We start from the raw sequence: 26,325 nt of genomic DNA, 5'->3' as shown, positions 1-26,325 counted from the left end.
ATGGAAAGAGGAGAATCCTAAGATCTCTTAGATTCCGTCTAATTCTAAACTCTGCATGATGACACTGATTCCTCCAAATCCCCAGCCATCCCTCGAGGCCACTTGAGCAGCTCCAGAATCCCTATTTCGAGTTGTCCCTCTCCCCAAAGTCCAAGCACTTGGGGATGGGGCCATGGTCCAGGTGAGAGAGGACAGGAGAAGCATTGCAGGTCCGTGAGGAGGAGCCATCGGGCAGCAGCGCCGGCCACCCAGTGGCCAGCAGGCACGGGACTGAAAATGACCGACACGAAAGACGCCCCCGAACCAGGAAGTGAGGCCAGATGGCAGCTCTGAGGGTCTTCTCTACACACCCAGGTGTCGGCACCTGCTGGATTTGGCCTCCGTCAGGCCCAAGCTTGGTGCCTGCTGCCAGTCAGGTTGGCATAAGGGTTCAGGAGGCCTGAGGGAAACAGCTGCCCAGCCAGACACCAAGCACAGGCCACATCTGCCCCTCAGCCATCATTTCACTGGCTTGGAAACTCTGTCTTGTCAATTTTATTTTATTTTTTTTTGAGATGCGGGTCTTGCTCTGTCAACTGGGCTGGAGCGCAGTGGCACGAACACAGCGCTCACTGCAGCCTTGAACTTCTGGGCCCAAGTGATCCTCCAGCCTCAGCCTCCCAAAGTGCTGGGATTACAGGCAAGTGCCACAGCACCTGGCTGATTTGGCAACTCTCTGTCATTGCTCCGCGGCTTCTGCCTCTTCCCACCATTAGACCACACCCCCTCTGGGCTTCCGCTGCCCCATGGCATCTGCCTGCTGCCTTCTAGGTGTCGCTGCTCCAAACAACTCTCTGCACATCTCCCAGTCAGCACCAGAGCTCTCAGCTGAGGCCACTGCATACCCCATAAATTAGCTGTCCTGAACCCAGCCGTCTTTGTCTACTCCATGCAGTAGTGGGCTGCCCAGTGGGAGGGTCACAGGGTGAGCTTGGCTCAGAGAAGCCATGGGTATGGTGGGCATGCAACAGCTGCCCTGAAGGGGCTAGGCTGGCGGGGTCCTGGTGTGGCTCAGGAGGTCCCAGCCCCCACTGAGAGAGCCCAGGTTCTGCCTCTAAAGCTCCTGTCATTCTGGAAGCTGGAGTCCAGCCTTACTACAGACTTTTAGGGCAATGATTCCCCAAAAGGCTGAGGGCAGCCCAGCCCCTGGCTGGCCCTGGAAACACAGAGGGAAATATGACATGGCCCAGCCCCCCAGGAGCTCTGGGCCCAGAGCGGGCAGGCAGACCTGAGCACACTGACCTCAACATAAGGTAAACGAAGCAGGCCCTCAGAGCGCTTGGGGCTTGGAGCAGGGATGTCCCATAGTCCTCTAGGGGTTGGCGGGGAAGGCTCCACAGGGAGAGGCACTGGGGCTGGCAGGGAGATGAAAGATGTAACATGTGCAGAAGGGGAGGCTGTGCCGGTGCAAGACAGTAAGCTCAGCAAAGCAAGCTGCGGCCAGATCACAGGGAGAGCTGGGCTGCAGGGACCGTTGTGTGTCCTTTCCCTGGGGCCCTGGGGAACATAGAAGGGTAGTGAGGGGCGCCACTGGTGGAGGCCGAGCCTGCAGGTGACTCTAGTTTCATGCCCTGGCTGCCTTGAGAAGGGAGGGGCTGAATCCAGGAGGACAGACAGAGGCTGTGCCAGTGGTGGGGACAGGAGGCAACAATGCTGAGGCACCCTTTGCTCCAAATGCAACTCCACACCCCATCTCCATCACCCACACCAGGGAGTCCCAGGGCCCATTTGTTGGCACACAGCTTCTGCTTTTCCAGGGAACTCCTCCAAGTCCCCTGGTCCCTCAAGAATGAAGCCCCAACACTGTTGGCCAGACCCACTGGGCCCTCTTCAGACAGACACATCGAGGGACCCGTCTTTCCACCCATGCCCAGCCTCACGGAGGCCCTTCCCGCCTCCGCTCCTCCTACTCCCGCTGCGGGTCATTGACCCTGTTTGGAAAACACCAGACTTGCTCATATAAGGAGCGTGAGCCAGGCCTGGGTGCTCAGCGATGGCATCTGCGTGGTGGCCCTGTCTCATCTTGGCTCTGCTCTCCGGCTTGGCGGCCTCTGGCTTTCCGAGAAGCCCCTTCCGGCTGCTTGGGGTGAGTCTGCCCCCTCTTTGCCATCTGGGGCTTGGTGTGGAACGGGCAGAAGGCAAAGGCACCATGCTGGGCAAGCCTCTGAGTGGGGTGAAGAGGAGGGAGAGGGCTGGGCGCTGAGCTGCTGGGAGCAGTGTAGACACTGGGAATACTGGGCTCCAGCTGAGGCCTATGCTAACCTGCTCTCTACCCCTGGGAAGGCTCTTAAAACTCTCTGGGCCTCAGTTTCCCCACCTGTCAAAAGAGCAACTCACCATGAACTTGCTTCACTGAGGGGCAATGAAGGTCCAAGTCTCAGATGAGTGTGGTCTCTGCAAAACGCTGCATTGAGCCCTGTTGGGTGTGGCGGGGTAAGGGTGCTCTGGAAGGAGGCCTAAAGGGCCCTGGGACCAAGAAAAGACAGAATGGGAGACAGGATGAGGTGGGGTACGTGGGGTGTGAAGAGAGCCCTGGGGTGAGTTCCCCCTGCCCTGCTTTCCTGGGTAACCTGGAGACCTGCCCCTCTTTGGACCTCAGTTTCTCCCTCTATTCAGAGTTCTTCCTACTCTGATAGGTGGCTCTGGGAGGGTCCTATGCCTGGGGGCACTCAGGTGTGTGTGGAGCAGGGCGCCACTGAACCCCTGGTCTCAGCCCAGAGCCTCCCAAGCCCTGTGACCTTGGCGCTGGCCTTGGCCTGATTCCTCTGTTTGTTTTTGTTTTTGCAGAAACGAAGCCTCCCGGAAGGGGTGAGAACTTTCACCGGGGGTGGGGCCGAGTGGGGTAGGGCAGGATGGAGTTGGTTGCCCAACTGCTGAAGGCGTGGAACTTAACAGCAGACCCCTCACAGCTAGCAAACAGTTTATGGTCCCCTGCCCTGGCAGCCCTCAATGGCGCAGGACTCCTGGGAAAGAGCGCCACAGAACCACGACCCCTCCAATCTCGCGGGATGTAGCCCAAGAGGGCCCCCCAAGAGGGCATCCCTCCCTTCCACAGACACTTCCTGAGCACTTGCTGGTACCTGCCTCTGTGAAGCGGCTCTGCGACACCTTCACGAAGCATCTGAATATCCCTAGCGGGAGGGGCTGGGATACCTCCCTAGAGCCTCTCGCAGTCCATCACCCCTATTGGAAAGAGGGGGTCTGGAGATTTCCCTTGGCACAGGAAATCAGTTCCTCTTTGGGAGACAGAATTAGGCAATTACCTAAGGACCCGGGAGGCGGGCTGGGCTGTGAGCCTGAGGGCATGTGAGGTGTGGAGGATGAGCAGGAAGAGCCTGGGCAGGTGCTTCAGGGCCAGTGTCCGGGTGTGGCTGGAGCGCAGGATGACTGGGTGCGGGAGGGCAAGCTCTCGCTGGCCGCAGTGGTGTGCAAACAGAGCACAGAGCCAAGGAGGCAGGACAAGCATCCGATTAATGGTGGCCACCAGCACGTGGAGACTGGGGATGCCACCAAGGCTTCCAACATGGGAGACTGCGGGAGGATGAGGGTTGTGTGCCAGGCAGGAGCCTCAGGGCCTGCAAGGGAATTTGCAAGAGAGGTGGCTGGGTTGCAGACCTGGTTCTCCAGGGTCCCCGTCTGGCTGATTCCCCACCCATCTCCCCAAAGGTGACCGATGGTGTCGAGGTCTACAGTACCATAATCAACTCCAAGGTCACCTCCCGTTTTGCTCACAATGTTGTCACCACGAGAGCCGTCAACCGTGCAGACAAGGCCAAGGAGGTCTCCTTTGATGTGGAGCTGCCCAAGACAGCCTTCATCACTAACTTCACCTTGTGGGTACCGCCATGGCGCTGGCTCGGGGCTTGGGGTGGGGGTGTCTGACCCAGTGTGATCCTCTCCACCCCCAACTCTCTCTCCCTACAGGACCATCGATGGCGTTACCTACCCTGGGAATGTCAAGGAGAAGGAAGCTGCCAAGAAGCAGTACGAAAAGGCCGTGTCCCAGGGCAAGACTGCCGGCTTGGTCAAGTGAGCGCAGACTCCCAGGCCTGGGGGAGAATGTCTGGGATTCCAGGGCCTTCGGGGCTATAAATGACAATAGCTATTATTATCGTTATAGAAAATGTGCCCATAATTTTGCCATTATCCCATGTCATGGCTGAGGCAAGCAAGGCTCTGGATGGCCAGGGACCTCCCTTGCCAAAGGACTGGGCCTAGGGCCGAGGGTGGAGGAAGGGTGAGCTCCTGCAGTCTTTGAGGGAGTTGCCATCTTGCACCCTGTTCAGGGCCTCTGGGAGAAAGCTGGAGAAGTTCACAGTCTCGGTCAACGTGGCTGCAGGCAGCAACGTCACCTTTGAGCTGACCTATGAGGAGCTGCTGAAGAGGCACAAGGGCAAGTATGAGATGTACCTCAAGATCCAGCCCAAGCAACTGGTCAAACACTTCGAGGTAATCCACTGCCCCTGCAGCCCTGGGGGGACGGCAGCGCGGTGCAGGGACCGGCCCATGGGGCAGACTCAGATGGGGGTCAAAGACGCAAAAGCTCTGCCCCACTGCATCCCCCACCCCTGGCTGGGAAGGCTGGAGGAATTACAGTGGTTCTGGCCACAGCATCTGGGGCCAAGGGGAAGAGGCTGGGACTGGGACAGACTTGGCAGAGGCAGATTCAGTGCTGGGCCCTCGAGGGTAACACCAACAAGTGTCTCTGTAAGGCTTGTAACTGGGCACATGGGCATTTTTCCAACCTCAAAGCTGAAAGTCAAAGGAAAAGCGTCAGTGGTAGAATTTCAGGCACATATGGTAGGCGGTGGTAATACCTCGGCATCAGCATGCTCTTCTCCAAGCCCCTGTGGTCACTTTCCTGGTGGGAGACACCAGACTTGGCCCTCAGCACTGTCATAGAGGGTCCCTGCATCACGACAGACCCATCTTGTTCCCATTGGCCTCGTTCTGGGAGCTGGCCTCTGCAGGCACTGAGTGACATCTTATTTTGGCCATTTCAGATCGAGGCAGACATCTTTGAGCCTCAGGGAATCAGCATGCTGGACGCGGAGGCCTCATTCATCACCAACGACCTCCTTGGAAGCGCCCTCACCAAGTCCTTCTTGGGGAAAAAGGTGGTGTCGATGCCTCTCAGACCTGGTGGGGCAGGGGACAGGAACACTGACCCCAGCAGGACAAGCCTGCAGCCCAGGGCTTAGCAGTTGGAGTAGGGGGGAATCAATCTACAACCATCACCTTCCTCCTTGCCCACTGGGGTTGGGAGTGCGGATGCTGAGGGCAGGGGCCACTGGCAATGACCTGCCAGAGAAGCCATTTACAAAGCCTGGTCCCCTTCGCCCTTGGGAAAGGGATATCTTCCCTGTTTTACAGGTCAGGAGGCTGAGGCCCAACAGAGTCATTTAGATCTACTGACTCCACAGTGAGGAATGAAAGATTAAAGAGAACTCCATTCTTGGTGCTAGGTGGTTGGTTCCAGTCCCCAAGGCCCCCAGCTGTTCCAGGGGCCTTACTGGCGGTGGACAGTGGGTGAATAAATGTTTATACAAACAACAAACCAGTCTCCAGGACTTCCGGGGCAAGGCCTGAGAGGCACACCCTCAGAGGACTGCTGGCTTCTGCAGGGCCACGAGCTGCCCAGGGCCCCTCTTCCTCCCCGTTCTCCTCCTTTCTCCCTCCCCTCCTCTTGGCACCCACGCACCAACATTCCGACCACCCGCCAGAAATTCCTTTCAATGGTGCAAAACTCCCTTCCCTAAAGTGGCTTCTCAGTGCTGAGCTCCAAGATAGGCTGGGCTAAGGGGTGTGTGAGGCCAAGAAAAAGGGAGCTGGAAGCTGAATCAGACAAGGCCCCTGCCTTGCCAGGAGCCCTGATCTCCAAGGGGAAGAGTGGCACTTGGAAGGGCCGGAGTGTGAGTCAGTCCTGGGAGCTGCAGAGCACATAGGCAAGCAGGGCTGCCCGGGCCTCCAGCTCTTGCTCGCCTCTGCCCCACTAAGGGCTCCTCCCTGTGAGGCTGCCCTCTGCTCCCTGGGGCTGAGGTCTGCGGGTGGGCACGCCCTGGCCGAGCTGAGCAAGGTCTTTCATCTCCGTCCCTCAGGGCCATGTGTCCTTCAAGCCCAGCTTAGACCAACAGCGTTCATGCCCAACCTGTACAGACTCCCTCCTCAACGGAGATTTCACCATCACCTACGACGTGAACAGAGAATCTCCGGGCAACGTGCAGGTACCTGGACTGGTCGGTTCACCATCATGGTGGGGCCAGGGCTGGTGGGGGAGGGGCTGCAGCTGCATCTAGTGCCATCACCCTGGGCCCTCAGCCCAAGGCTGTTTTCCTACAGGACATGGGACAGCTGATGGCCCAGAGCCTGGTGCAGCACCCCCTAGAGGGTGGGATAGGAGTGTCTTTTTCTTGGGCTGGTAAATGTCTGGCTTCTACCTGTAAGAACAGTCACTGTGGTTGCTAAAAGGACCCTGGCCCTCTCTCCTCTCTCCAGATAGTCAATGGCTACTTCGTGCACTTCTTTGCACCTCAAGGCCTTCCAGTGGTGCCTAAGAGCGTGGCCTTCGTGATTGACGTCAGCGGCTCCATGGCTGGTCGGAAATTAGAGCAGGTGCTCAGCGCCAGTGGCATGGCCAGGACTCGGGGGAGTGAGGGGTAGAGGAGACTTTTTTTTAAGTGGAAAAAGCTGATACTTGTGGTGAATGAGGAGAAAGGGGACAGGATAAGAGAAAGCTCACAGCCTCTGCCCTCGTCTGTGGCAAGCCTCAGGCAGGGCTCGCTGGTGCAGATGGCAGGGCTGCACCACCTGCCGAGCTGAGAAGGGCCGTCACTCTCTGCCGCGGCTTCTCCCAACTCTGTCTCTCTCTCTCCACCAGACAAAGGAAGCCCTTCTCAGAATCCTGGAAGACATGAAAGAGGAAGACTATCTGAATTTCATCCTGTTCAGTGGAGATGTGTCCACATGGAAAGAGCACTTAGTCCAAGCCACGCCTGAGAACCTCCAGGAGGCCAAGACGTTTGTGAAGAGCATTGATGATCGAGGAAGTAAGAGCAGAGGCAGAGCCCACGCGCCTCCTAGCGGCTCCTCCCTCTGTCCCTGAGCAGCCTGCATCCCCGTCTCAGGGCAGGGACCCTGCAGATCTGAGCTGGGGTAGAGATGGGAGTGGATGGTCCTCAGGCTTAGAGACAGGATACCAGCTGTCCTCTCTGTGGTCCAGAGAAACTCATTCTTTCTGTTTCTAATCCATGATCCTGGTATCCCACAAGTCCCCAGCGAGATAAGGCCACAGAGAACCCGTCTTCTTGGCCCCATTTTATATGGAAAATGACACAATGTATACACTGCTCCCCTCATCCCAGCAAGAGAGGCTGGGAGTCCATCCAACTCTTTGCCAAAGGGCTTTTACAATCGCCATGTGCTTTTAGTCTTCTGGCAACCCTTTCATCCCCATTTGAAAGTGTAAGTTTTTGGTTTTTTTTAGATGGAGTCTAACTCTGTAGCCCAGGTTGGAGTGCAGTGGCCCAATCTCAGCTAACTGCAACCTCTGTCTCCCGGGTTCAAGTGATTCTTTTGCCTCAGCCTCCCAAGTAGCTGGGACTACGGGTGCTTACTACCATTTTTGTATTTTTTTTAGTAGAGACGGGGTTTCACCATGTTGGCCAGGATGGTCTTGAACTCCAGACCTTGTGATCCACCCACCTCAGCCTCCCAAAGTGCTGGGATTACAGACATGAGCCACCGCGCCCAGTCAAGTTGTTTGTTCATGTGCTGGTTCATTCATTATTTGCTGAGTACCACCATGGGCTGCCAGATAGAGTCTTTGGGCACATGAGTGGGGCTGGCTGTCCCAGTTCCTGTGCTCCAGCCTCTCTGCACACGGGCACCCTGAGGACACCTTCCCACAGTGCTGTCTGTCTGTGTCCCAGTGACCAACATCAACGATGGGCTGCTGAGGGGCATCAGTATGCTGAACAAGGCCCGAGAGGAGCACAGGGTCCCAGAAAGGAGCACCTCCATCGTCATCATGCTGACCGACGGGGATGCCAATGTTGGTGAGGAGCGTGGGTGTAGCTCTGGGCCAGGGCTGGAGTGTCTGGCTGCTGATCCTGGCTCTGTAGCTGGCTCATTGAAAACCTGGGGCAGCTCTTCCCAGAGTTCCCTGTGGTCTGGGAGCCCCTCGAGGGCAGGGTCCTGCCTCCCTCTGCCAGGGTTCTCCACCATCTGCCCCACAAGGGCTCATGGTTGTGATTCTACCAGCTCTGCACGTGCAGGAGTCAGGTCTCCCCAGATAGAACTGGTCTAGATTGGCCCCGAGGCTGGGGCTGGAATATGAATATCCCCTTCTCCAACAGGTGAGAGCAGACCCGAAAAAATTCAAGAGAATGTGCGGAATGCCATCGGGGGCAAGTTCCCCTTGTATAACCTGGGTTTTGGCAACAATCTGAATTACAACTTCCTGGAGAACATGGCCCTGGAGAACCAAGGGTTTGCCCGGCGCATTTATGAGGACTCTGATGCCGACTTGCAGCTGCAGGTATGCCTTATCTTGCACACTTCTGACATAAGGCGTTCACTACCTCCTCAGACAGCTGCTGCATACGGTGACTGTTTTAGTTATGAGGAAGAGCTTCCTCTTGGGTCAAAATCCTCCCCTATCTCTTACCCATCAATAAAGACTCTGATCTTGTCCTTGGGCTGCACAACAGGCCTGCTTCTTCAGTAGGATTATCATAGCAAACACAGGACGTGTGGTTAAATATGAGTTTCTGATAAAGACTGCATTTTTGTAGCATAAGTATGCCTCGAATATTGCAGAGGACATTGTGTTGGTGTCCTGCGGCTGCTGTAACAAGTACGTCCCAGACGCATGTGGCAGCGGGTTGGTTCCTTCTAAGCGCTAGGAGAGAAGACCTGTTCTGGCCTCTCCTTTCCTCCGTGGCTTCTCAGTGGCTGTCTGCTCCCTGTGTCTGCACATGTCTTCCCTCTGTAGGTCTGTGTCCAATTCCCCTTTTACAAGGACGTCAGTCCTATTGGATTAGGGCCAACACTAATGACCTTATTTTGGAGACCCTATCTTCAAAAAAGGCTGAACTTTAGGAGCACACTATCCAACCCATCACACACATACCTGTACTAAAGAAGTATTCATTGTTTATCTGACACTCAGTTTGCTGCATGTCCTGTCTTTGTATTTGCTGAATCTGGCAATTCTGTTCCTTCTCTAGGCAGGTAATGGCATCTCCACCTCTGCAGGGCAACCACCCCATCCCTTCCCTCCTCTGTCTCTGGATCTCTGCACTCCTGTCCCTGTCACCTTCTCATCTGCCTCTCCTTTCTTCCTTCTCTCCTTCCTGCTTTCATTCCAACATACATTCCTTAAATATTTCCTTTGTGCCAAGAACTCTGTCCTTTCATATTTCTTTTTTTAAATAGGCAAATACTTCTGAAACTGCCCTTTCTTTCTAGTCTTCCTCATGTCTACCTGGGAGCAGGGGGTGGGTGAGGCCCCCACAGACTGAAGGATGCAGTCAGGGACAGGCAGAGTGACCATGAGGAGCCAGGACAGCCCAGCTCTGGGACACAGATGGCCAGCTGCAGCATTGTGGGAGCCTGCCCAGGGGCCTGGGATGACCGGCCCCATCTGAACTTCAGGGCTTCTATGAGGAGGTGGCCAACCCACTGCTGACGGGTGTGGAGGTGGACTACCCCGAGAACGCCATCCTGGACCTCACCCAGAACACTTACCAGCACTTCTACGATGGCTCTGAGATCGTGGTGGCCGGGCGCCTGGTGGACGAAGACATGAACAGCTTTAAGGCAGATGTGAAGGGCCATGGGGTGAGTGGGGCCAGGGCCTGGAAGTGTCCTGGTGATGGGGTATCAGCAGTGGCAGAGCTCTGGCCTCTTGAGGGTCCAGGAGTGACGGCCCCTGAACCTGGCCCACCCAGGCCTCTAGCCCCTTGCCTCCTTCCATCCCCACCCCAGGCCACCAACGACCTGACCTTCACAGAGGAGGTGGACATGAAGGAGATGGAGAAGGCCCTGCAGGAGCGGGACTACATCTTCGGGGATTACATCGAGCGGCTCTGGGCCTACCTCACCATCGAGCAGCTGCTGGAGAAGCGGTGAGCAGGGCCCAGCCCCCACCTGTGCCCACCTCAGCTGTGCTCCGATAGAGCCCAACAGGAAGACCCGGCCACACACAGGAAGGGCACCCCCGCACGCAGGCCCAGCGGCCCTGCCCTCTTCTTGGCCCAGCCAAGGAACTGTCTGCAGAGCCGTCTGTAAGGAACCCAGGCCGCCACTCCTCATCCTGTTGTCCGCAAGGCTCAAGCGGGCAAGCCCGGTGGCCAGCAGCCTAGGAGTGCCTCAGGGCGGGGGGGCTCAGCATCCTGTTCCCCACACCAGGCGCGGCCCAGGGCTGGTGAAGCTGAGTGGAACAGAAGGCTGGGGTCCCAGCCCTCAGCGCCCACAGGGCAGAGCTGAGCCCACTGAGAGGGTCAGTGTTCATGTGGGTGGGATTAGCCTGTGAAGCCTCTAGTATACAACCTGGCACAGGCTGAGCTCTCCACATGTGGACACCATTGTGAGTGGCTGCCATAGCCCCTAATTTACTTATTTATTTTTGAGAGGGGGGGTCTCCCTCTGTCGCCCAGGCTGGAGTGCAATGGTGCGATCTTGGCTCACTGCAAGCTCCACCTCCTGGGTTCAAGCGATTCTCCTGCCTCAGCCTCCTGAGTAGCTGGGATTACAGGCATGAGCCACCATGCCTGGCCAACCGCTATGTTTTATAGGTGGGGAAACCGAGGCCCAGCGAGGAAACAGGGCTTGTCCACATGCCCCAGGGAGCTGTGAGCCAGTCTTCTCTGAGCCCAACTGGGCTCTACCCTGGGGGACCCACAATGGGGAAAGTGGAGCGAAGATCCCCAGCTGTGTCCAGCACTCCTGGCCTGGTTCCGGAGCCAGCGCAGGGGGAGGAGAGCAGGGCGCTGCTCTCTGTGTCGCCCTCCTGAATGGCCCCTCCTCACAGCAAGAAGGCCCATGGCGAGGAGAAGGAGAACCTCACGGCCCAGGCCCTGGACCTGTCCCTCAAGTATCACTTTGTGACTCCATTGACCTCCATGGTGGTGACCAAGCCTGAGGACAATGAGGATGAGCCGGCCATCGCTGACAAGCCTGGGGAAGGTGGGGATAGGGATGGAGGCTGCAACCTGGAGGCCTCCCTCTAGGACCCTGCGCTGGGCACCCTCCCTGGGTGTCCAGTGGAGGAGTGGGCTGGGCTGGAGAGACCCAGATCTGCCGAAGGGGGACTGGGGAAAGCGGGGTGGAGCATGAAACAGTCAGCGTGGACAGTGGGGTGGGGGGTGAATAGGAGCCTCTGTACCTCTAAAGGGATGTGAGTAAAGGGGGCACACTGCCCAGGGACATTTCAAGGAAAAGGGCTGAGGCTACAGCATGGAGGGGCTTAGTTAGACAAGAAGAAGCACTTCCAACATGAAAGTCAGGCCTGGAGTACACTACTAGGCACCTGGAGATCTTTAGGGGAAGAGTCCCTGAGAGCTGGAGGCTGTGACCCCTCAACCAGACCCCAGACTGCCCCACTCAATAGGAGGTCCCAAATGCCCACTGCCACTGGGCACAGGGTCTGTGTGTGGTGGGGGAGGGATGGCATTGGGAGACACGGGAGGCAAATTGCTGGGCCCAGCCAGGACAGGCCTCTGGCTTCCAGGAACTCCTAGTTCCAGGGGACACCCAATGGGGGAACAGCTGGCTGCTGGGAGGCCCAAGACCTGGGGCTGCTTGGCCAAGCAGCCAGCTCGTCCCTGCTCACCAGTGCTCTTTGGCTTCTAATGCATTTCTCCTCTTCCTTCCTCACTGCACCTGCATATGCAGAAGGTAAGCTTTAGCCAGCTACCAGGTGGGGATTATGGAAAGGAGACAAGAGAGAATTGAGGAGGCCTTTCCAAGCAAGATAGGACCCCCAGCCACAGGGGCACAGTTGGGACACCTGGACTGAGGCCCAGCCCTATTTCCAAATCATGACTCTGCCCCTCTCTGAGCCTGAGGATCCCTGTAAGTTAATTGGGGGTGGCTTCCCCTGCCCAAGGAGAGACAATCAGTATGACAGTATCTGTGACCTGCAAAAATGAGCCAGTTAGCATGTCAGCCACTTATACTCCATTGATCCCATAGCAATCCTCCAAGAGGGTCCTTTTGTGATCCCCATTTTACAATGGGGAAATTGAGGCACAGGGGGTTAATTTGCTCAGTTTATTTGCTCACAGACCCAGCAGACAACCAAGCTGGCACTTAGGCCAAGGCAGTCTGGCCCCAATGCCTATGCTGGGGATTGCTGGGGATCACAGTCCTCTGCGCCTCTCTCACACAAAATTGGAACCTCACAGACTCCCTGTCTCTAGGCAGGGCCCCCCAACCCCTACTGGCCTGGCCTGCTCCACTTCCATCTATAAGGGGGGCATGTTTGGACATGTACCAGTGTGTATGCGTACACATGTGTGTGTGTGTGTGCAAGTGTGGGAAGTAACAGACAGTGGTGAGTCTTACTCATCCCAACTAGGGGGTAGGGAGCTCAGGGGTGGGGCAGGTGTATGCTGTGAGCATTACTCAAGAGAGAGAAGCTGCTGACTTAACGGCTTGTATTTCAGCCACATTAAAATGCCCTGCCCCAGCATGGGAACCACACTCCCCTTGCCACTAGTCCCATAAAGGACTTCCCTGGATGTGCCCCATTTCTAAAGCCTAAGCTTTGGGGTCACATCTCCACCTCTACCTGCCAGTGTTGGGGTCCCTCTGGGGTGCAGCAGCACTAAGACAGGCAGAAGGCACGGGGCTGGGGGAGAGGGAACCCCTAGATCCTGCTCATGGCTGCCCTTTGGCTTCTTTTAAGCCACACCGGTGAGCCCCGCCATGACCTACCTGAGTGAGTACATGCTGGCCGCTGCTCCTCCGTCCTCTGCCCAGAGCCTGCCCCTGCCATGTGCCCCTCCGAGGTGGCTACTCACTCAGCTCTCCAGGACAGGCAGATGGACAATGTGTCCTGAGGAGACTGAGGGGTGGGAGGGCAATGGCATTAGGGAGAGGGAAGGCAAGGGGCACGAGCTGAACTCCGGTGCGGGCTGGGCACCTCCCTGAGCTTGCTTAGCTCAGCTCCTCCTCCCTTTGCCTCCACAGCCAGCTACCAGCCTCCTCAAAACCCCTACTACTATGGTGAGTCCCCAGCTGCTCCCAGGAAAGGCTCAGGACCCTGGGCACGTGCTCCTGCCTCTCTTGGAGTCCAGCCCACAGAGGCCAGGAGGCTGGGGGAGGCTCCAGGTATGGTGAGAGGCCCCGGGAGCCAGCCCCTTCTCTAATGTGTCACCAGTGGATGGGGACCCCCACTTCATCATCCAAGTTCCGGAGAAAGACGACGCCCTCTGCTTCAACATCGACGAAGACCCAGGCACAGTGCTGCGCCTTATTCAGGACCCTGTCACAGGTGAGGCTTGTGGGCTAGGGCCGGGGCCAAGGGGCTCTTTCTGGGAGGGCTTGGGACCCCCAAGTGGGCACATGGATCAGGTTCTCACTCTGCCCAGTAAGGAATCATCTTCACATGCAGCGAAACCCCTGGGGGAGGCGAGTGCCCAGGTCCACAGGCTCGCTGAGCCCCCACACGCCAGTGCTCTTGGGAGGTGATTAGAGTGTATGAGCCGCCTGGGTCTGGGGTAGGGCCCAGCCTATGTCTGGGGAGTTTTTCCCTGAAGAACACTCCCTGGCTCAGGCAAGAGGCAGAGCCACAGTGTCCCAGCGTGATCCAAACCTAGCATGTCTAGGAAGGAACAGGCTTGGGCTCTGAAGTCCTGGTCTCTCTCGTTGTCCCCACTCTGCTGCCCCTCACTCAGCCTAGTTGAAGGGGAAGGCACACCCCTAAAGGCAATCTGGATTCAGAAGTTCTCGCTGGTCTCTCTCCCTGCCCCATCCCTCTGGCAGGCCTCACAGTTAATGGACAGATTGTTGGTGACAAGAGAGGCAGCCCTGACTCCAAGACCAGAAAGACTTACTTTGGAAAACTGGGCATTGCCAATGCTCAGATGGACATCCAGGTGGAGGTGACGACGGAGAAGATCACCCTATGGAACAGGGCCGTGCCGAGTACTTTCAGCTGGCTGGACACAGTCACAGTCATGCAGGATGGGTAAGGTTCCCACAAGGTCTCCAAGGTGGCCTACAGGCTGAGGGTCTAAGGAGGCTCTAGAGGGATTTGAACAAATCCCAGGACAGGAGATCCATGGGGCTCACAGGAAAGATCAGAGGCCCCCGAATCCAGTCTCCTGCCACAGGGGAGGGTGACTACAGTGGCCACCAACCAAACCCAGGGGCCCATCGGAGCCAGAATTGGTAGCTGGGCAGTTGGGCTGGTTGGGTGAAGGCGTCAGGTGATAATGGCCCCCATTTGCCTCTTCTGTGGCTGCTCATCTTCCTAGCTCTCCTGTTTTCAGATCCCCCAGAGCCTCCCACTGAGGCTCAGGAAGGGTGTGGAGCCTGCCCAATGTCATGGAGGAAGTCAGTGGATGAGCCAGGGCTGGACTGCAGGCCTCCAGACTCACAGGCCAGCCCTCTCTTTCCCACTTATTGCTACTCACAGGAGGCAGACAGTGGGCATGAGGCATCCTCTTTCCAATGCCCCTGAGATAGTTTCTGGAGTCTGTGGGCCCTCGGATGCCATGTACAGGGGAGGCTCCACCAAGATGCCCTTGAGTCTGATGCCCAGTGTCACAGCTCCTGGGCCCCACAGCACCTTTCTGGCCTCCTCTCGTAGGCTGTCCGTGATGATCAACAAGAAGAAGAACATGGTGGTCTCCTTTGGAGATGGGGTTACCTTTGTGGTCGTCCTACACCAGGTGTGGAAGAAACATCCAGTCCACCGTGACTTTCTAGGCTTCTACGTGGTGGACAGTCACCGGATGTCTGCGCAGACGCATGGGCTGCTGGGTATGAAATGTTCAGACTGCAGGCTGTTCAGGCCTGAGAGCAGCATGGGAAAGACATACACAAGGCCTTCCTAGCCACCCTGTACCCAGCTCACAACGCCCCATTCAGCCTTTGCATAAACCCTGAAAGGCCAGTGCCACATGACCGGTGGCAATGGCGAGGTACTGACAGTGTGAATATTTTTGTTCCAGGGCAATTCTTCCAACCCTTTGACTTTAAAGTGTCTGACATCCGCCCAGGCTCTGACCCCACAAAGTCAGATGCCACACTGGTGGTGAAGAACCATCAGCTGACTGTCACCAGGTGAGGAGACTTCTCCAACACCCTCACCTGCTCAGCAACGAGAGGAGGAAGGAGTTCTCTCTGCCCAGGCACATTAGCCTGGTGGGCTTTTGTCTTTTGTGGGGTACTCTTGTTTCCCTTTGAGGTCTTGGCCCCCCCCACCAGACTCTTCCTAATCATGAAAAAGCCCAAACTTGGCTTCCCAGAAAGAGAAATCATGTGACTTGATTCTTGACCAAACAATTCTGGGCTGTTAGAACTGCCAACTTCCCACCCTTTTTCGACCTCAGGTCCACGAGCCTAGCAGCCGTCTTACGCACCCCGTGTATTGCAGCAACTCTCTTCTTTCTCCAGGGGCTCCCAGAAAGACTACAGAAAGGATGCCAGCATTGGCACGAAGGTTGTCTGCTGGTTCGTCCATAACAACGGGCAAGGGCTGATTGATGGTGTACACACCGACTACGTCATCCCCAGCCTGTTTTGAGTAGACACGCCAGCTCCTGTTGGGATGGCTGGCCCAGCTTTTGTGGCATCTGGAACATAGGCACAGAGAGGGGCCTGTGGGAGGGGCTGGGAAAATAAAGCCCAAGGTGGAGACCAGACAGTTGCCAGCCTCTACATGCCTTCATGAGCCTCTTCTCCAGGGAACAGGCAGTTGGGACGCACAGCAGCTCAAACGAGGGGATGGCTAGCAGGAAGGCAACTTTCTTAGGCCTCTCAACTGACACGGCTGAGAGACAGTTGGTTGGACTGGAACTTTAAGGAGTGAAATGTATGACAGCTTGGGGGAAAAACAAAGAACTAACTCTGAAGGAAAGGGGCTCTGAGAAGTCAGGAAGGGATGAATGCATTTCAGTATCCAGGAAAGGCATAAGATAAATAAATGGTCCTGGCTCAGGAGCTCCAATCAGGATCTTTAGGAGTAGATAATACTCCAGGGCAGACTCAGCCCACATCTAAATGGGGATGTCAGCCACCCTTCCATCTATCCATCCCTCTACCCACCATTCACCATCCATCCATCCATTCACCCACCCACCCAATCACCATTCAACCATCTGTTCACCCACACATCCACTCATCTGTCTATCTCTCCACCATGCATGCATCCACCCATCAACCTCTCCATCCATCCCTCCTACCATCTGTCCATTCATCCATTCATCCCTCAGTTACCTATTCATTATCCAACTACGCATCCTTCCACCCATCCATCCTACCATCTGTCCATCTCTCCATCTGTCCATCCATCCATCCATCAATCCACCCATCAGTTCACCCACCCATCCACCCATGTACCCATTCATCAATTCAGCAGATAAGCACAATACCCTGGGCCAGGATCTAGGGGCACAATTGAGTAATCCAGCTCCTATTTTCATGAGTGCTCAAGTTTGTCTTCAGCTAAGCCAGGCATCTTTGGGATCCTCTGATTATACCTCAGATGACCACTTGATGTATCCTCCCAATGAGTCTGGGGTGGGACAGAGGGTCAGAGAGAGGTTCCTGGAGAAAGGGCTCTGAGAGATCTCCAGTCTGAACAACGCTCTCCCACCTGGACAACTGCAACTGCCCCTTCCTGAGTCTCACTGCCTCCCCTACTGCTTCCCATAGAGTGCTTTTCACAGAGCAGATGTGATTACCACTCGCTGCCTAAATCCCTACAAATGATATCTTCCATCCTTTGCTCTTGGAACCATGACAAAAGTCCTTCCTATGGCCTCTCCAGCTTCCCCGCATACACCAGGTGTTTTCCTTACCTTCTGGGTTCCAGACACACAGGCTGCTCTCGGCTGTGCAAACATAACCCCTCTTGCCCACATCCTTTGCCTCTGCTGTTCTCTCTGGCTGGGAGCAGGGAGGAGGTAAGGGCATGCTGGGCAGGGAGCACCCTGTTGGAGGACACAGTGAGTGGCTTTGCCTGATGTCAGAGCATGGGGCACAATAGGGCTGAAGGAGGCTGGAATCAGACTGGGGAGAGCCATAAATGTTAGTGGGGCATGGCATGTGGCCTTGGGTTGTGCTGCCTCCCAGTGCAGGGGCCCCTGGAGAGAGGACTAGAGGCCATGAAGGGTGGCCCAGGGGGAAATGTGTGTCATCAGAGGAGCCCCCAGGTGGCTACAGGATGCTAAAGGCAGACCGGTGCCTGTTGCTGCTCTAGGGAGAGGGCCACATAGACATGGCTGCCATCTTGAAGGCCTCCTCATAGCCCCAGGGTGAATGTGGCAGCGGGCCAGGGCCCAGGCCTGAGAATGGACCCCTCCATAGTGGGCAAGTCCCACCAACCTGTTCAAGCCTGGGTTGATTGAGGAGCCATACAGCTATTATTTTTTTTTCTTGAGATAGGGTTTCACTCCCATTGCCCAGGCTGGAGTGGTGCAGTGGTATGATCACAGCTCACCGCAGCCTCGACTTCTTGGGCTCAGGTGATCCTCCCACTTCAGCCTCTGGAGTAGCAGGGACTACAGGCATGTGTAATCACACCTGGCTAATTTTTGTACTTTTTGCAGAGACAGGGTTTTGCTATGTTGTTCAGGCTGGTCTTGAACTCCTGGGCTCAAGCCATCTGCTGGCCTCAGCCTCCCAAAGTGCTGGGATTATAGGTGTGAGCCACTGCCCTGGGTCCACATAGCTTTAAGACAGTCATCCTGAGGTCAGTTTCCAATCTATGAAATGGGGAGAAGAATCCTGCCAGGCAACGGATGTGAAAAGGCATCCTCGTTATGGTTTCTGGTCCTCCTGAAGTGCCTCCAGGACAACAGCTCCAGGTAGCAGCCACGTGAGCAGGCTGGGAGGCAGGAGTCGCCTCCCCTCAACCCATAGGCAGGGAGGCCACCCTTGCAGGCAAAAGCAAGGTGGACTCTGCCTTCTCCCCATTCCACATCACCCTGTCCCTCCTGTCCCTACCTGGCGCTCCCTCCCCTTTCAGGGTAGAAGCCGTGCTCCGTGGTGAGGTGTGCACCACCTGTGCTGGCCTGGGGCCCCTCCCCTTCCACCTATCCAACAGCATCTCCTTCCATCATCTTCCCTGAACTTGGCACAGTGTCCTGGCTCTCGGCCTGGATGCATGCTGTTCCCACCACCTGGTGTCCTTGCCCTCCTTTTCCACTTGGCTAACTTCTCTCCATTTTTCAAATCTCAGCCCCCACAACATTACCTCCAGGAAGCCTTCCCTGCCACCCCCAGGCTTCCCGGTCATCTCCATGCCTCCAGCTGGGCTCCCGCAGCACCCGGTTATTTTCTGGGTGGCAGTTATCACCACAGGCCTTGTGTCTGCCATGGCGTCCAATGTGCCCGTAGCACTCGACCCAGGGCCTGCCCCAAGCTGGAAAGCACCTGCTGGATGACAGTGAAGAGCATGAGCCTATTTCCAACTGTTCACAGAGAACACCTGCCCTGCAGGTGCCGGCAGGGCCAGAAAATCAACTGTGATGCCCCTGCCGTGGCACAAATTCAGCAGCCAGTCCAGGAGGTCATGTCCCAGAGGGGTGAGCTTGGGGTGGGCGCTCCCCTCTCATCCCTGTATGTCAAGGCTAGCCCCACAGCAAACCCCCCTGAGCTGCTCTCATCTCACACAGCCCTGGCCTGAGCCCCCCAGAAAAGCCTTTACAAAGCAACTCTGCCTGAGACCCCTATCTGCTAAGGAGGCTCAATGGGGAGGCAGCAATGCAGGGAGGAGCGTTTTTGTATGTTGGGCAAGCCTGCTGCTGGTGACCCCTCCCACCAGCCTGTACTTTGACCTTTCTAGAAAGATCCATCCAGCAAATACCCTCTTCTAGCTCAAGAGCTGGGAAAGGACATTTCCCTGATGATCTGGTGTTTTGTTTTAGCGAGCAAATGAACTGTTTCTGCTTTACCTTAGCTTCCAGGAAGCTCACAGCAAAGCCTTGTCCTCAATCACTGCTGCAGCTTCCCCTGCCCTGATGTCCCTGAGCTCACTCTCCTTCGGCTTGGCTCTTTTATCCTTATACTCATAGATTTTGATTTTATTCTCTTTATGCTTTGTAAGCGACAGGCTCATATCCTTTTTTCAGAAGTAGGTGGGATAATAGTAATTTTTTTTTATTTCTCCGAGACAGGGTCTTGCTCTGTTGTCCAAGCTGGAATGTAGGGGCATGATCACGGCTCACTGTAGCCACGACCTCCCAGGCTCAAACAACTCTCCAACCTCAGTCTCCTAAGTAGCTGGGACTACAGGTGTGTGCCACCGTGCCAGCTAATTTTTGTGTTTTTTTGTAGAGATGGTGTTTCGTCATGTTGCCCAGGCTGGTCTCAAACTCTTGGACTTAATTGATCTTCCTGCCTTGGCCTCCCAAAGTGCTGGGATTACAAATGTGGGCCACTGCATGCGGCCATAAACTTTTTAAAGTATACGTTGCCTGTTCAGGAATTGGTGGAATCTTTGGGTTGCCTAACCCTGGGGCAGGAACAGGACAGGAGACCCTCCACAGCACAGGATTTAGAGTTGGGACCCAGATCAGCTCCATCAGACTAGAGGTTCCTGGGAACAGGCCCTGTTTCCCTGCTGCACCTGGAGCCTTGCCTGTGTCTCCTTCAAAGACCCAGCGCTCCCTTACAAGACAATAAACAGACAGGCCTGCCCTTCAGCACAGGTGTGAAAGTCAAATTGTGTAAAATAGGACCAAAGCTGACTTAATCCCATTGCAGAGTGGTCCAAAAGCTCACTGAGAAAGTCTAGGAGCTGGACTAGAAAGAATTCCAACCTAGTTCACTCTTCTGTCAAAACTGGTCTTCACAGTCCAAGCGACCATGAAGCAGACTGAAACTCTGCTTCTGGAGAACGCTCCCAGCCCTGGGCCCCTAGCTGGGGGCTGGAGTGACATCTTAAATGGGTGGTTTGAGCTCAGTTTCCTTGTTTGTAAAACAAAGGGGCTGGACTGAAAGCTCAGCATGGGCCTCCCAGCCACTGGCCCTTGAGAGCTGACAGTGGAAGCTTCTAGTTCCACGATGCTAAGGTTCAGGGTACAACGCTGAGGCCCTGGGATTTGGCCACATGGAACCAGAGACACCCACTTCCTGGGCTCACAACACCTTTCTTTATTTGTAATGAGTGAGACTGTTTCTCCTATGGTGGTCCAGGCCCCAGAGGCGGCCCTACAGTTGCAGGGGCAGCCAAATGTACAGAGTGAACACAGTTCCTTCCATCAGAATTACAGCTCCACAGACCAGCAGGAGATCTCCACCCCCGGGGGCCCCTCCTGGTAATCCAGCTTGCGCTTTCTGAAATGGAAAGACAGACAGACAGACAGATATGCAGGTGGTCAGCAAATCACAGGTGTGGTGGGAAAAGAGGGAGACAGCTGGGGACAGAAATGGAGGGTAGGGAGTCCTGGGTCCCTCTAAAATTCCCTCCAGCATAGGCCAAGGCCCAGTCACCTGGAGCGTTACCCTAGAGAAGCCAGTATGTGAGGTCTCCAGGGTCTAGGGCTCTGGGAGTTCAGGGTGTGGACAGGGAGAGGTTCCCAGTGTCCTCAACCAACCCCAGGGATCTCAGGGCCCATGTGTTTTCTGTGGCTCTGAGATGGTCATTCATCTTCTGTGGTGACACTGAAAGCTGGCTTAGACATGTCTAAAGGGTCAACCTTCACCGGACTATGTCTAGTTCCTGGACAAGGACAGAAAGAGGGACCCTGCAGCGCCAGGCTCCCGGCCCACCCCACACCAGCCAGGCTCAGCGGCCTGGTTGTGCCGGGTCACCTGGTGGCATAGTGGTCAGTGTCCTGAACCCTGAGCATGCGTCTGCTGTCATCTGATGGTGCTGGAGACCCCCAGAGCACCTCCTGGTAAAACTGGCCTGAGATACAAAGGGTGGGTCAGTAAGGGATAGAGACAGAAGGAGCCTGGGAGACATGCACAGGGGAAGGGTGCTGTCTATTCCCAGACACAGCTGGTTTTCGAGGAAGGCCTGGGCCCCGGCAATGGGCACAGTACCAAGGGTCCCGCCAACGTGGCTGGAGAAGCGGTCAGTGTCACGCAGAAAAATCCGGAGCCCCTCCCCAGGGCCATCCCAGGCCAACAGGCCAATGGTCACTTTGTCTGGGTCGCTGAGCAGCAGGAAACCTGTCTTCTCCATGGTCATCTTCAGGCTGTGGGAAGACCCAGAATCTTGAGCAGGAAGGCAGAGACATGTGCATGGAACTCCAGTAGTAGGGGTGGGGAGTGGGCTGGGGTTCCCCTCTCGTCCAGGAAGTCATGGAGTGGCCTTAGGTGGGAAGGCCCTTAAATCTTCTGGGTTTCAGTTTCCTCACTGGTAAAATAGGACCAAAACTGACTTAATGATGTCTGGTTTCCCCAGCACTTTGTTTTTCCCTTTTTGGGGCCACAGAGTCTCTGTCGCCCAGGCTGCAGTGCAGCGGTGTGATCTCAGCTCACTGCAGCCTCTGCCTCCTTGGCTGAAGTGATCCTTCTACCTCTACCTCCCAAGTAGCTGGGACTGCAGGTACGCGCCACCATCCCCAGCTAATTTTTTTATTTTTAAGAGAGAGAGGTTTCATCATGTTGCCCAGCCTGTTCTCAAACTCCTGAGTTCAAGCCATCTGCCCGCCTCAGCCTCCCAAGGTGCTGGGATTACAGGTTCGAGCCACCAAGACTGCCTGGTTTTCTTAAATTCGGTTTCTCATAAATAAGTTTTATATGATTGAAGGAGTTTCTCTGATGCGTCCACTCCATCCCTTTTGTTCTGTGGCTGGTCCATTCTCTTTGGATGACTGGTGTTTAATCATGTGTTTAATGTCTAAAGGGTAGGCGTCTTCTCATTCTGTCTCCTCATAATACAAAAATTAGCTGGGCGTGGTGGCGGGCGCCTGTAATCCCAGCTACTGGGAGGCTGAGGCAGGAGAATCGCTTGAACCCGGGAGGTGGAGGTCACAGTGAGCCGAGATTGCGCCACGGCACTTCAGCCCTGGCAACAGAGTGAGGCTCCATTTCAAAAAAAAAAAAAAAAAAGATGTGGCCTATTTTTCTTTCTTTCTTCCTTTTTGAGACAGAGTCTCACCCTGTCGCCAGGCTGGAGTGCAATGACGCGATCTCGGCTCACTGCAACCTCTGCCTCCCAGGTTCAAGCGATTCTCCTGCCTCAGCCTGTAGCTGGGACGACAGGCGCACGTCACCACATCCAGCTAATTTTTGTATTTTTAGTAGAGACGGGGTTTTACCATGTTGGCCAGGATGGTAACGATCTTTGACCACATGATCCCAAAGTGTTGGGATTATAGGTGTGAGCCACTGTGCTGGTCCTAATTTTTGTATTTTTAATAGAGACATGGTTTCACCATGCGGGCCAGGCTGGTCTCAAAACTGCTGACTTTAGGTGATCTGCCCACCTCAGCCTCCCAAAGTGCTGGGATTACAGGCAGGAGCCGCTGTGCCCGAGCCATTTTTCTTTATTTATGTCTTCTGTAGCTCATGAAATCTGGACTTTCTCTCCCTACAATTAATAGGAATTTATTTCTATTTCATTTTCTAGGCATAAAAATGCTATTGGTTTTGGTGAATCTACCAGATAACAAGAAATTTTAGATCTTCTCTCTTTTTTGGAGACAGGGTCTCACTCTGTTGCCCAGGCTGGAGTGCAGTGGCATTATCTCAGCTCACTGCAACCTTCGTCTCCCAGGTTCAAGCGATTCTCAGCATCCTGAGTAGGATTACAGGTGCCCACCGCCACACCTGGCTAGTTTTCGTATTTTTAGTAGAGATGGAGTTTCACTATGTTGGCTAGGCTAGTCTCAAACTCCTGGCCTCAAATGACCCACCTGCCTCGGCCTCCCAGAGTGTTGGAATTACTCTTGTGTTGAGTGGTATGATGGCATGAGTCACCGTGTCTGGCCAACTTTGAGATCTTTTTTTATCTTTTTCTTTTTTTTTTTTAAGACAGAGTCTCACTCTGTCGCCCAGGCTGGAGTGCAGTGGCGCGATCTCAGCTCACAGCAAGCTCTGCCTACCGGGTACAAACAATTCTCCTGTCGGCCTCCCAAGTAGCTGGGATTACAGCAGCATGTCGCCACACCTGGCTAATTTTTTGTATTCTAGTTCCAGACTCTGGTCTTCAACTCCTGAGCTCAGGCAATCCGCCTGCTTCTGCCTCCTAAAGTACTAGGATTACAAGTGTGAGCCACCGCACCCAGCCTAGATCTTTTATGAAATGGGAAGGTTTGTGGGTGAGCCCTTGGATTAGCCAGGTGTGAACCATCTGTCAAGTGCAAAGGAGTCCCCGAGGAGGGCTGGGTGAGTCGGGCTGGACAAGGTTCCCCATACTTGGAAGACGGTGAGCTATGGCTCACCCTTTCCAAGGCTGGGGGTTCAGAGGGCACTGCCCACAGAAGATCAGGGCCTCAGCCATTCCCTGAGGCCCCTCATGATCTGCAAAGCTGGAGGGCTGTCCCTTGAAATCCATTGTGAAGCAGCAAGCTGCGCCACCCAGAAGAGGTGGGCCTCTGCCTTAATTATTCACCAGCTGCTCAGTATTTGAGGTCACTGACTTGTATCTCCTTAGCAGAGCTCCAAGGATATGCTAAGAGAATGCTGGTAACCTCCCCTGTCAACCGTGCTCTCCAGCTTCTCATTATTGTCATCAGAATGTCACAGTCACTACAGAGACAGCGCTGTCCTGCGGGGTGCCTGGGGCATCTTATCATCTGGTGGCAAAGTGCTCCCAAATACACACTCTCATTGGGTTCTCCCCCAGCCTTCTGACTCTGGGCCAGGATGACTAGTCCTGGTTATCAGTGAGGGAACTGAGGCTCAGAGGGACTAAGCTGCCTGCCCAGGGTCACAAAGGATTAGCAGCAGAGCTAGCTCCAAACCATACTGTCTCCTGCACGGGATAGTGACCTGGATTGTGCCCCCCGGAGCTGCAGGGGCATACAGCAGGGCTCTCTGCTCTTTGCCTCTCCTGTGAGTGTAGCCACTCCATTCACAGGTACATGGCCTCAGGCCACCTGCTAGTACCATCATCAGCCACTGTAGCCTGAAAGGTCAACCCTTGCCCTCGCCCCAGCCTGGGCCTTACCCGGGCATCACTGAGAACAGCGTCTCCTTCCACTTGTATGCAGAACTTTTTCGGTTCCGAGTCACCACCACTTGTTTAGGGGATGCGTGGACCCGTACTGGAGGGTTCTTGAAGGTCACTTCGATCCATGAGAACCCAGCCTTCTCCATCTGGGACTGGCCAGTCACCTCAACCCCTGGGAGGACCAGACCAGAGAGGTCAAAGCTGGGCTCCAGCCAGGGCTGACACCCTCCCTGTCCTCCCTGATCACACCCCCTGGAGTTCTGCAGCAGCTCCTCAGCAGGGGCGCCCGTCCTCAGCATTCTTCCACCCGAGGGGCTGGCTGCCACAATCTCGCCTCTCATCCTGTGGTGTCTATGGCTTTGGGGCCCCTAAATCCTCGGTGATGGCCACCCTCAGATAAGGCCTTTGAGAATTGACTTGTCTCCAGTCAATAAGCCTTCAGAACACCCCGCGGAGCGCCTGGCCCTGAGCTAGATGCCTCTGCCAAGGGTGACATGGACAATCAGTGTTCCCTGCCCTCAGGACAGACACTCTTGGGCCTGACTGAGGAAGTGGGAAGCCACATGCATCTGGAAAGAATGAGAAAGCCCTGGATGTCGCTTGGTTTTGAGTGGGGCAGGGCGGTGTGTCCCCATGTCTGGTCCAGGATTGAAGGGGTGGGGCCCAGCCAGCAGCCCTGTCTCTTGCTGCCATTCCCCTCATCCACACCTTCTAGGGTCCCATCTTTCAGGGCTCTGTACTCTGTGGGTACTAACTTCTCCATCTGGAGCATCCTCACGCTGGTCTCTGTGCACTGCCAGGGCCCTGCCTGTGCGACCATAGACAGCTCCCCTGACCCTCGCCTCACCCTGGCTCCTCCTCTAGGCTCCACCGCCACATGGCTGCCACATTTATCTGTGCCCAGGCCACTCACACCTGCACACAGTGTACCCAGTGGAAGGTCCCTGGGGTGGCTGTGTGAGTGTGCACCGTGCCAGGGCTTGGAGGCAGGACCATGCTAAATCTGGGGGCCTGCGTGAGGCCAGGCCTGTGCACGCTGTGTGTCTCTGTGGGCAGGTGGTGGGTGTGTGCCAGTGGTGTCTGGGTCTCTCTGGCTGTGCCCCTCTCACCTTGCTCAGGGTCTGAGAGCAGGTTCACTGGTCCCTGGAGGTGTCTGGGGTCCACACAGAGCCGCTCCACGCTCTGCCCGGGCAGTGGCAGGATGGCGGAAGGAGCCTGTATGAAGGCTGGGACAGCCGGGGCACGGCTCCTGGAGCAGGGAGGGCAGGCTGGGGGCAAGAATGGGGAAGGGGGCCGAGGGGAGCTGAAAACTTACCTGGGGTTTGGGCTGTCACAGATGTTTCTAAAAGAAGAGAAAGTCTGGGTTAAGGCAGCCCTTCCTGGGGAGTAGGAGGCTGAGGGAGGGAGCAGGGACTAGGTGTGGCTGGGTTCCCGATGAGAAACTCCCCTCCCGGGAGCCCCCTGCTAGGACAGGGCCTCTGGCCCTGGGGGCACCTTTGGTTTCGATATTCATGACACCAGACACAGCTGAATCAGGATTTGAAGGGGCTGGTGGAGCTGAAGCGGGTATCAGTGCAGGAACAACCGGAAACAGAAAGGGGGAAGGAAGGCAGTCAGGAGGCCAGAAACCAGCAGCACTGCCACCCACCGTGTCACCAAGCTCCAGCACCCCCATCCTGCCACACATACACTCCACCTAGAACAGCCTTTGCAGCGGGAGATTTTCAAACAGAAGAGCATGCTGTCAGGGATAGGTCCAGCCTGGCTCTGTGGCTGTGTTTGAGTGCAGATTTGGGGATCAGAAACAGTTCGAGGGACCCCTGTTGGCTTTCTGGACAGAGGAAGCCCTCCCTTCCTAGAAGGTTTCCTCATGAGTCAGCCTCTAGTCTAGTGGATCCTACTCAGTCAATATAAAGGACAGGTGAGGCCGGGCGTGGTGGCTCAAGCCTGTAATCCCAGCACTTTGGGAGGCCGAGGCGGGT

At 55.7% G+C, this 26,325-nt stretch overlaps 2 protein-coding genes across 7 annotated transcripts in view; one reads left to right on the top strand and one right to left on the bottom strand.

Annotated features, from left to right (window-relative positions):
* Positions 1-1,486: 1,486 nt before the first annotated feature.
* Positions 1,487-15,914, top strand: ITIH3 (inter-alpha-trypsin inhibitor heavy chain 3). 3 transcript variants are annotated; one of them, XM_017538077.1, is made up of 22 exons: positions 1,487-2,125; positions 2,827-2,847; positions 3,706-3,872; positions 3,964-4,068; positions 4,326-4,488; positions 5,043-5,156; positions 6,138-6,263; positions 6,535-6,651; positions 6,917-7,085; positions 7,968-8,093; positions 8,394-8,575; positions 9,694-9,879; positions 10,027-10,166; positions 11,072-11,226; positions 11,929-11,937; positions 12,950-12,982; positions 13,234-13,269; positions 13,424-13,537; positions 14,029-14,233; positions 14,858-15,030; positions 15,222-15,333; positions 15,667-15,914. In XM_017538077.1, exons 1-22 carry the CDS (start codon positions 2,033-2,035, stop codon positions 15,794-15,796), a joined length of 2,676 nt encoding a protein of 891 aa, XP_017393566.1. In that variant the 5' UTR covers positions 1,487-2,032; the 3' UTR covers positions 15,797-15,914. The 3 variants fall into 3 exon arrangements, with proteins under 3 accessions (XP_017393566.1, XP_017393771.1, XP_017393709.1); XM_017538282.1 differs by lacking the exon at positions 2,827-2,847; XM_017538220.1 differs by lacking the exon at positions 11,929-11,937.
* A 4,137-nt stretch (positions 15,915-20,051) lies between these two features.
* The window catches only part of ITIH4 (inter-alpha-trypsin inhibitor heavy chain 4), an 18,302-nt gene continuing 12,028 nt past the window's right edge, over positions 20,052-26,325 (bottom strand). For 3 of the 4 annotated variants that reach the window (XM_017537467.1, XM_017537070.1, XM_037729479.1), the window contains 7 exons: positions 25,838-25,900; positions 25,659-25,685; positions 25,453-25,569; positions 24,341-24,515; positions 21,265-21,419; positions 21,031-21,127; positions 20,356-20,553 (listed from right to left, as the gene is read on the bottom strand). In XM_017537467.1, the coding sequence (XP_017392956.1) occupies positions 20,484-20,553; positions 21,031-21,127; positions 21,265-21,419; positions 24,341-24,515; positions 25,453-25,569; positions 25,659-25,685; positions 25,838-25,900 (704 nt within the window). In that variant the 3' untranslated portion in view covers positions 20,356-20,483. Of the gene's footprint in view, positions 20,554-21,030; positions 21,128-21,264; positions 21,420-24,340; positions 24,516-25,452; positions 25,570-25,658; positions 25,686-25,837; positions 25,901-26,325 lie in introns of all 4 variants that reach the window. The other variant, XM_017536982.2, reaches the window with a different exon arrangement.

Source organism: Cebus imitator, unplaced genomic scaffold (assembly GCF_001604975.1).
Source record: "Cebus imitator isolate Cc_AM_T3 unplaced genomic scaffold, Cebus_imitator-1.0 Scaffold0, whole genome shotgun sequence".
NCBI lineage: Eukaryota > Metazoa > Chordata > Mammalia > Primates > Cebidae > Cebus > Cebus imitator.
The sequence above is the reverse complement of the archived record's forward strand: the minus strand, read 5'-3'. Positions and strand labels throughout refer to the sequence as shown.